This window comes from Cryptomeria japonica, chromosome 8 (genome assembly GCF_030272615.1).
Source record: "Cryptomeria japonica chromosome 8, Sugi_1.0, whole genome shotgun sequence".
NCBI classification, from domain to species: Eukaryota; Viridiplantae; Streptophyta; class Pinopsida; order Cupressales; family Cupressaceae; genus Cryptomeria; species Cryptomeria japonica.
The window spans coordinates 39,551,072-39,562,254 of record NC_081412.1 but is presented as its reverse complement, the minus strand read 5'-3'; the positions used below and the strand labels follow the sequence as shown (position 1 = coordinate 39,562,254).

The 11,183-nt window shown below is 34.7% G+C and overlaps 1 protein-coding gene across 1 annotated transcript; it reads right to left on the bottom strand.

Moving 5' to 3' along the window:
• Positions 1–670: 670 nt before the first annotated feature.
• On the bottom strand, positions 671–5,070 carry LOC131029609 (pentatricopeptide repeat-containing protein At2g22070-like). The gene has a single exon (XM_059210091.1). It carries the CDS (start codon positions 4,991–4,993, stop codon positions 2,666–2,668), a length of 2,328 nt encoding a protein of 775 aa, XP_059066074.1. The 5' UTR covers positions 4,994–5,070; the 3' UTR covers positions 671–2,665.
• Between the last annotated feature and the right edge of the window lie 6,113 nt (positions 5,071–11,183).

Sequence of the window (11,183 nt, the reverse complement as noted above, 5' to 3'; positions counted from 1 at the left end):
ATTTAAGCAATAAGATGAATATTTTTTCTTCTCCAAAAAAATGGACTATGTAAAACATTTTATAATCTATTAACTTCACTCATTAATCCTTATTTACACTAGCAGTAGATGTCTACACACTCAAGGAAGAACAAGGCTATTAAGTTTGGAATGCCTGATTACAGGGATTTCAATGCCTTTAGGAAATGGTTCAAACCTCCCTTAACTCATCAAGCAAACAATGCAATTCTGAAAACAAAATCAAATACCATAATTGCTACACTTTATCTTTCATCTGTCTAAAAACCAACTACCATTTGAGTGTGATTTGACTCTCAAACAAGACATCAACATTATTTATTAGCAATCAACATGGCCATGAATTTTACCAATGACTTACAGTTATGGAAAATCAGGGATAAAATGCATTCAGGCCCTTGTAGGATGAAAACTGAGGTTACTTGCAGGCAATCTAACAAAGGTCATCTAAATAGTTTAATTTTTCCTTCCAAAAAGTCTAGGAAAGGTATGTCTGGGGAAATTTTTTTTTAAGCTTCTCATCGTTCGTATAAGATGCCATAAAATATTGCTTGACTTATAATATGTTCATTCGTTAATCATTATATTGTTTTTGCCAGAAGTGCCATGACAATGATGCACATGACAAGTTATATCCCATGAAGAGACATACTAACAGAAGAAACATGATACAATCTATTCATCACAACGACAAAACACATCCAATAACAGAGTAAAAAGTAGAGAGAGGAGGCTCTGCTACCTTTGTTAAAGGTTTCCCTTAAATCACCAAATGAAGAAACGAATTCCAAACACAAAATATCTGTAAGGTTACATGCCATGGTTTGTCTCTGTAATATCTGGAATCCATCTGCAATTCCAAATTTCATTCTGCTAACTCATACAAGAATTTACCATCAGCTATTCTCATTCAACATAATCAACAACTCTCTTTTTCTGTTTTTAGCACAAGTCTATTTATATCTGAAAATGATTGATGGACTTTCAAGAATGACTCCAAAATCATGCCCTGTGGAAGCACAGATGCTGCACTGCCCCTGCTGAATGGTAACTTAATTCACCAAATGGGCAAATCAGTTACATTTGTTGTTTCTAAATCTTATTTCCACAGGACACACATGGTTATGCCTCTTAAATGGGAACGATGAGTTCATTTCAACACTCTGAAATTTTACCAAATCAACAGCGGCAGCAACAAGAAGACACAAAAATAATCTCTATAAAGTATCAACAAAATATTAAAGTGGGTATGAAATGATCTGTAAATACAAAGATCACATGTCGGGTATCGATACCCAAAACAAAAATCACTGACACCATGGAAAACAACTTACCTCAAGATTACGCACCAATACGTCGTTCTTTCAACGATCCCGATAAGAAAAATTGGTATAGTTTGGAGGAAAAATATAATGGAAATTGACCACAGAATTTTTTTTAAAGAAATGAGATGATCCAAAACCAGTGTCCCTCTAGCGGTTGCTTGAACAGTAAATGCAAATGAGACCTACAGATCTCGGGCTTTCAAAGCTTGATTCGGAACAATGGCGGCCACTGTACTGGAGCTTTATGGGCTGCTTGCCTCCCCTGCTATCGCCAGAGTTCTCAAGAAGCAACTCCCTCACGAACTCACCTCATTGACATGAGCAAATGCAAGCATAAGAAACCCGCCTACGTAGGTAACACAAATTTCTACGCTAATCCATTTCCATGCCTAAATATAATACCAGGGTATTGAAACCATTATTGTGAGTTTTGTGCAATCATTTGAGTAGATGACTGCGTTTTAGGACAGAACTCTCATCTCATCCTTTTCAGTCAAATTTTGTCTACCCATTATTCATTAAACGCTTGATTGAATTCATATCATGTAAGTTAGCTGAAAAATGGTTTTTTGTTTACAGAATATAGGGCCATCATTCGATACACTGCGCAGAAATACGAGGTGTAGAGTACCATTGGACTGCTGGGGAAGAACTAGACAGTGAGGGCTCTAATGGAGCATGGATGGAAGTGTAGTCACAGAACTTCAATCCTCCAATCTTGGCTTTGTTATTTAAGCTGAAGCTGGCTCCCATGATTGGGTATTCCCCCAAAACAAGAAGTGATTCCCAAGAATGAGGAGAAATTGGGTAAGTTCTAGATGTGTATGACCAGAGGTTGTCTTAGACTAAATATGTGGTGGTGACGAATTCAACATCGATTGATTTAGATTTGTGAGTCGGAGGCAATAAATGGTAGCCATCGATGAATCAAATCCATTGATATTAAAAAGATAACAATCTGATCGATCACGATTCACAACTGGAAAGATTTTTGTGACCTCTGAAAGTTCTTTGGTAGATTTTCTGAGCATCTGAAGCTTGTTTTTCGGCACAGCTTACCAGATAGAAAATTGGTTTTACCCCGTGAGACAGGCTTCGACTGAAACCTCACGCTATAAGTAGCCTATCGGCTAAATATCATAAAACCGAGCTTTGACAAATATTCTTCGGATAATATAGGCAGTTGTGCACATTGCACACTCTAAATATGATTTTATGGAGTTAACAGCATGTTCTGGATCTCCAAGCACAGCAAATAACACATTATGGAAAATGGAAATAGAATCAATAGGATCCTTATGTTTACAAATTCCTTCTCTGAGTCACCAATAATCTCCACAAGAACATTGCCCTTGTTTGAAATGATGGTACCGATTCGCATCCCTCACAACAATTTGTCTTGCAACAATCTTGGAGATAAACTTGGTTGCAGTGTGACAGTCAGTACATACTCGAAGATTCTTCACGACTCTAATGGTTGTTCCAGGGGGCGTGTTTAACAAACCAAAAGCGATTGCCAATTTCTCACTATGGTGGCAGAGAAATAGTTCTTTTTCCTCCTCTTCCACATCATTCAGTACATGTCTTGGATTTGGAAAATATCCTGCTGCCTTCATCTCCCAAGACAATTCATCCAACTTTCCATATATCTCCTGTGTCTGTGGGTGTGATCTGTCTCCCACACAAAAAGCATGTACCATTTTCTGGTCTTCTATCCAACTACATCCAGGTATCTTTTTAATTCCTCTATCTTTCATTAACTGTCTTACCATTAGAACCTCACTCCACCTGCCCATTTCTGCATAGATGTTTGCTAGAAGAACATAAGTCGCAGCATATTTAGAATCCAGCTCAAATATAAGATTTGCTGTAAAAACTCCTAACTTTATATTCTTATGTGATCTACAGGCACCAAGCAAAGACGTCCACACAACCACCATAGGCTTTATAGGCATTTTAATAATAAAGTTCAGAGTTTCATCAAGATAGCCAGCACGGCCAAGAAGGTCAACCATGCACACATAATGATCAAATGTAGGCATGATGCAATAAGAGTCACTCATGGCATTGAAGTATTTACAGCCCTCATCCACCAAACCTGCATGGATGCATGCTAATAAAACGCAAAAGAAGCTCACATGGTCGGGGTTTGTTCCAGAGTACTTCATTAGTTCAAAGAGTTTGATAGCACCTTTGGAAAATCCATTTTGTGCATAACCTACAATTATTGCATTCCATGAGACCACATCTTTTTGAGGCATTTTGTCAAACAATTTGTATGCTGTGAGTATGCTTCCACACTTTGCATACATGTCTACTAGGGAACTTGCAACTACAACATCCGACAAAAATCCACTTTCAATTACAGTTTGATGGATGTGTATACCCTGTTCTAAAGCTCCCATTTTGGCACAGGCTGGCAGGATGCTCACAAAGGTCGTGGAGATTGGCTTTACACCTGCCAACTGCATTTCCTTGTAAGTTTCCAACGCCTTCTCAACAAACCCATTTTGTGTATATCCTGCAATTATTGTATTCCACGAGATCACATTTCTTTGAGGCATTTCTCTGAAAAGCCTTAAAGCCTCGTCAAGATCGCCAATTTGTCCATAACCCGCAATGATTGCAGTCCAGGAAACCACATCTCTTTGAGGCATTTTGTCAAAAAGTTCACGTGCCATGTGCATGCTTCCACATTTTGCATACATATCTACCAGGGCATTTGCAACTACCACATCTGACAAAAAACCGCCTTCAATTATACTTTGATGAATGTTCATGCCCTGTTTCAAAACTCCTATTTTGCCACAGGCTGGGAGGATGCTGGCAAAGGTTGTGGAGTCTGGCCTCACTCCTGCCAATTGCATTTGCTTCAAAATTTCTAAAGCCATATCAACAAACCCATTTTGCGCATATCCCGCAATCATCGCATTCCACGAGACCGCATCTCTTTGCGGCATTTCTTTGAAAAGCCTTAATGCTTCCCCAAGCTCGCCATTTTGTGTATAACCAACAATCATTGCAGTCGATAAGACCATATTCTTTTGAGGCATTTTGTCAAACAGTTCACGTGCTTCGCGTATTCTTCCACATTTCGCATACATATCAACCAGGGCATTTATAACAACATCTGATAAAATCCCTCTTTCCATTATGCTCTGGTGGATGTCCATGCCCTCTTCCAAAGCTCTTAATTTGGCAGAGACTGGGAGTATACTGGAAAAGGTAAAATGATCGGGTTGGACGCCCGTTCGTTGCATTTGATGAAACAAGATCAATGCCTCGTGAGGATAACCAAATCTTCTGTTACCTGCAATTATGATATTCCATGAAATGACATCTCGTTCAGTTATGTCGTCAAACACTCTGCGAGCATTCACCAAGCTACCGCACTTGACATACATGTTGATAAGCTTGTTTTGAAAAAATGTAGCTGTAGCAAAACCAAATCCCATATGGGTGATGTGGGAGTGGATTTGCTTACCCTCTGAAAGGGATTTCTTGGAAACGCAAGCCTCCAATAGTTGAAGATATGTACAACATTCTACAGGCGGGTTATGTGTGGTAAGGAGGATGTGTAGCGCCTCTTTCAGCCGACCCCCTTTGCATAAGGCCGTGAGATTGAGATTGAGATTGGCCATGTATGGCATTGGCAATGTATGATTATAACTGAATAAGAAATCAACAGATTGTTATTCATTCTGGTTTTCCCTCCGTGACAATGAAACACTGCCGCTGTCTTCGTCCTCGAAAGGGTATTTATGGCCATTTATTTATCCAAATTAAAATTAATAACACTTGAAGTATATTTTGGTGAAAGTTTTTTATTTTATTTATATTTTTTAATTTTGGTGAAAGTTGTGATGAATTCTTTGTGAGTGCAATCTTTAATCAGCTCATCTTTAACCATTTAATAAATTATCATTTTTTCATTTAAAGAAACATATCAAATTGTATTAATCAAAGAATGGGAAAAATACATGCATTGAGAGAGAATTACAAGCTACATAATGGTAAAATTTATACGTCTAAAAAAATTTCCTTTCGATTTTAGGTTCATTTTGATGGAATGACTTAAAGTAATTATATTTTGACACGTGTTACATTCTTCTATTAAGTTTGGGTCATTCCTCAATCTCTATATGTATTCATTTACTCCTACTAACATATTTTTTAATAACTTGACCTTATTCCAACCCCATTTGCACTTATTTTAGTATATTCACCATATTGTTCACCATATTACTAGCATAAAATTCAATGAACATATTTTTATCACCAAGACTTTGCATTTCCTATCCAAGGTCAATCTTAGGGGGGCTCAAAATTGATCCAAAGGTGCTCTAAAATGACCTTACATTCATTTTTTTCTATTTTAAATTGTTAAGTCCTCCTCCCCCCTTTGATATTTGTTAGGAGTTAGCATGACACATGTTTGAACAACTTGTTATATCTTGGTATTTAAATATATTCAACACGTAATTAATTCATTCCAAAGGTGCTTTAAAATGACCTTACATTCATTTGTTTTCTATTTTAAATTCTTGAGTCCCCCTCCCCCCTTTGATATTTGCTAGGAGTTGGCCTGACACATGTTTGAACAACTTGTTATATCTTGGTATTTAAAGATATTCAACATGTAATTAATTCATAAGCTATAACATAGAGAAATCATATTAGAAGTAATTCATTTGGGAGGTCAAAATAAGAATATGTTCATCATAATTAGAATCTACATCTATGCCATTTGCATGCTTGAGAGTGTGGTCTTCAAATATTTGTTTAAGGCATAAAATTGGTCTATCAAGGGGCTCTACAAATGAGAAATTGATATTCAAAGTTCAACTTCTGCAAAGGTATTTATAAATATTATCATCCTTAAAAGAAAATTTAGACATAAAAGGAAGCAAAGAATATTTTAATAACCACCCCTTAATTCAGAAGTGTTAGTTTCATGACTTATCCAGCCACAATCATGACAAGAATTGTATGCCAACATATATAGTCACACTAGAATATGGTAAGCTCCAAATGTAGAGATCATCCCTACACTCAAACCTAAACCTCGAGAATTCATTTATGATGACCTTGCATATGTGTCCCTTTTGGGAATCAAAGACCTCATAGTTTGTACACCAAAGATAAAGATAATTCATCTTCCTTTCTTATATTAGATATCTAATCTCACTTTAAATCACAGCTATTCATTAAGTGATGTAGACTTGAATAAAGGTCCCAATGAAGGGTTGTTGATTCAAGCAACTCACCTAAAGATCAAAAGAGACTACAAGAACAAAGTAACAAAAACCAAATAAAGATTATATTAAATAAAAGATGTTATTATGAGGATCCAATTATTACTGAGAGAGGGGGTGAATCAATAATAAAATAAATTTGCAACACTTCACAAAATTGTACCGGTAACTACTCAAACAATCTTCTAAGCTGATTTACCAAACCATTCACTCAAGTTATCGTCAATATGAAAACAAAGTAAAGATATTAAATGCACAAATCAACAATGCATCCACCACATGAACACAAAGATTTTTGACGTGGAAACCCAACTGGGAAAACCACGGTGGGAATTAGCACCCACAATATGTATTTGCACTCTTTTGGAATGCGTCCGGTTAAAGGCCTAGCCTGGTTAAGAGCTTACAATATGCTTGGTTAAGAGCATACCCTGTTAGGAGTCACCCAGCCAAGGGATTTTGCCTCAACCCTGTTAGGAGTTCTACCCTGTTAAGAGTAACCTTGTTAGAGGATTTCAAACTCAAATTAATGAGCCAGCCGGTGAAGGGATTTATAATATCAGACTTGCTAGGATTTACCCAGTTAAGGGATTTCAGACTACTGTAATTGTTAGGGAATAACAGGGCAAATGATATGATTACAACACTTCCTTGCTTGCTAGTACAGATCCTTTTTAGCACAAATCTGCTATACACATGCAGACACTTCAAACTGGTTCGACAATACCTTCTTCTAAAACTACTGACACAAAAACCCTTCTCCAACTAGCCCTAAATACACTTTTCAGTTAGGGCGGCTACAAGCCCTAATTACATCAACAAGATGCAATGAATTTATATTTAGCACGACAAAACACTCTGCGAAAATACATTACAGATCATTACAAAAAATTTCTAGATGATTTCTGTCGTTGAATGATCATCTTACATTGATTTGATAAGCAATCAAACCCTTGTTCCATTCTTCTAAGCACTTTGCTATTTCCCAAGAAATTCGATCCTTGTACGCGCTCAAATACCATCTTTATCATTACACACACTTTATGAAACGTCATCACTAAGTTATGATCATGATAAGATCCACCGCCAAACCTTAAATCGTTACCAGTTGAAGATCTGATACCGGTATTCATTCTTCTTCACAAAGTTCATAACAATCAATTATAAATGTGCTTTCTGGTTCACCAAACTTGATGCGATTTCAATCGCAGACTCATGCTAATGTTATGAACATATATTCTGAATCGCAACACTCAATTATAACCACAATGCATGATTCAACTTCTCCTTCTCTCCTCTGTTAGTTTTGCATCGGGTCAAACTAGTTGACATCAATGACAACATATACCTGATCATATCAACTTTACCGATCATCTTCTCATCTCATCATCATCTCCATCAATTATGCTAACAAAAGATTCATAGATAATTATAGTAATATTATTGCATATAATTGTTAGATTGTTAACTCCCAACACCAACACTCATATTGTTTTAATTTCCACTTCCTCTCTTACAAGATGATTCACTAAACTAAAGAGAAAATATAACAAACAAATAGCCCACAAAGATTACTCACCCAAACTCACACTTCCTTCCACAATAATATGACAACTTTTTCTTCTAAACACCACCAACATGACTACCATCCAAGGCTTTACACCAATTATCACCCAGGTGTAGACACCCAAAATTGCACCATGCTTGCGCACACTAACTTACTAACAATTCCGCCCTAATCGATTAATTGATCAAGTGTCATTCTTCTAATTCAAATTTTCTATTTTCCTAATCATTTAAATCATTTCATTACTAATCATTCATTTCCTAACTTCAATTGGATAATCTTTATTATTTGATTAGTTCAATCCCACTTTAATTAAATAGTTTTTATTATTTAATTAAATTCAAATTTATTTTTCTCATAATTGAATAATTTAATTATTCATTAAATTATTTAATTAGCTAATTATCTCATCATAATAAAATAAATTTATATTTATTTAATAAAATCTTAATTATCTTCTTTTAAAAATCAAGAATGGAAACAAGTCTTTATTTGTTTAATTAATTTAATTTTTAATTATCCTCATCCAAATTCAAAAATGATAATAAAATCCAGAAAATGATTTTAAAAATTAAAATAAATCATTATCCAATTTAAATCAATTATTTTCTCATATTCTCCCAATTTCTCGAAAATGGAAAGTATGTCATCATCTACTTTATATGATTTTCAAAAATCATTATCATATTTTCTTAAAAATTGAAAATGGAAGTAACCAGTTAGCTTTTGATTTTCTTTTTCTTCTTGGAGAATATCTCTTTAATCTCAATTTAAAATTTGAAAAAGGAGATATGCCTAGTCAAAAGCTGCTTTATGCCATCTTTTTGAATCCATCCTGATTCTCCAATCTTCTATAAATTTATCAATCTTTTCCATAATCGGGACCACACATTTTTCAAATATCTTTGCAATTACGTCATCAAACTTTCATTATAGGTGCACAATCTATTGAGAGCGACATCTGACTTGCAGTTGAAGAGAAAGAAAGACAATGGAAGCAAGGCGAACAAATTGAGACTAGGTTTGCATAAAGGTTTTAGTTTCAATTCTTGTTTGCACTTTCATTGATTGTCATTAAGGTTATTTTGTTTCAATTAAGCTTTCATGATAGCTTAGATTTAGATTTTGATTTCCCTCTTTTTCTGATTCTGATGACACCAAGAGCTAAATTATTTTCACACAACAAACTATCCCTCCCCACTTTACCAAAAAATTATTTTGACTTTTATCCTACCTCATACTAAGAGAATAGTAACAACAACTTCTTTCTTTTCTTTTTTATTAACCCACTATTTTCACTTCTCCACTAAAAACAAAACACAACTTAAATAAAGAAAAATGATAAGATTGCAATAAGAGGATAACCAAGTCCATTACCTTATGCAAATTTTGCCAAAAATAGGTTGAAATAGCTTTGAAAACAAATTAAATATTTGTCCTTGTCCTGCATCAACCAACAATAGTAAGAAAAAGTTTTAAAAATAGGCATACTACCCCATGTATCATCATTTGACATCCCACAAACTTTGTCAATTCCAAAAATAGAATCTATTGTTGGTGATGCTCCTTCATAAAACTCAATAGGTAGAAAGAAATGTTCCATAAGTTTCATACTTTGACATTTAGAGAATCTTGGGATTGAAATCCCATCATTGCTTTTATCCAAGGAATTTCTCCATCCTTTCAATTTTATTTCTTTACTCTACATTCCTTATAAACGTTCATTTTGGTGCTTATTCGTTTGCACAACTAAACACTCATTTATTTATGCACTTGTTTGTCCTTCATGATATTAAAAATTACTGAAATATTTACTCCTTTCGAAAGCCTTATTTCATAAATTATTTTTGCAAATTTCTTAAGGACCTCACATGGTCCTAGTACTTCCCATTATAATTCATCATGGATCCCTTTCATAAATCTCTCCTTCTGTATACGAGAAAATACTAAATCTCCAACTAAAAAATTGTGAATTTTACTTTTGAAGTTAGCATATTTAGTGTCCTCTCTTGAGCATTCTTTCACTTCTTTGAAAAATTTATGCTTACCTTCAACATCACTCTTCTTCTTGCCATTATCTACTGCATGTCGATTACCCCTAACCTCTTTTGTTGCCTTCAACAATTGTTTCTCCATGCTCAAACACACAATAGGACTATTTTCTATTTCAAAGATTTTCTTCAATGATCTTAGAGTCAATTTATTTCCATCCTTAGCAATAATGTATATATTTTTTCTTCCATCACACATAGCCTCTCTAACAAATTGCCAAGGTCTACCCAAAACAATATGACAAGCATCCATAAGCATTTATCACTCATAACTTCATCTTTGTAATTTTCAAATTGAAAACTAACCAAACTTTGTTCACTTACCAAGAGTTGTTGACCTCTTTGTAACCTAGAAACTTTGTAGGATTGGGATGCTTTGTCCTTTTTTAGTTTTAGCTTCACCAATTGTTGTGACACCAAATTATATGTACTATTGTTGTATACAAATACCTTAAAAACATTTTCCACTTGATTTGCACACAACCTTAAATAAACTTCTTCTTTGTTCATGGTCTTTCTTTTCTTTCTCTAGTTTTAATAAAACTCTCATGAACATTAATGATTCTCCTTGTTCTAATTATTCTATATGTTGAGGTGATACAACACTTTCTACATTTACTTGTGCAACATGATTTCTAGCCACACTCTTTTTACAACTATCTTGTTGTACTTGAGGATATTCAAATTCTCTATGCCCAACTTCTCCATATTAATAGTATGAGTGTGTAAAAAATCTTCCTCTACCTCTTCCATAATAACCTCTTCCTCTTGAAAAATATTATCTTCCTCTTGCACCTTGATTGAAATAATTATTTTGTGAAGTATTGATTTCTTCTTCACATGTTTGTTGTTCCTTTCTACTATTTGCTTTTTTTTTTCCAATAGTGGACCTTCCTCATCCTCTTGAACTATTTTGTTGCCTTCTAAATTAACTTCTCTTCAACCTTTAAAGAACCTTGATGGGCTT

What these genes read in the sequence shown, in the direction of transcription:
- LOC131029609 (XM_059210091.1), bottom strand. Translation starts at nt 4,993, where the DNA reads ATGCCATACATGGCCAATCTCAATCTCAATCTCACGGCCTTATGCAAA.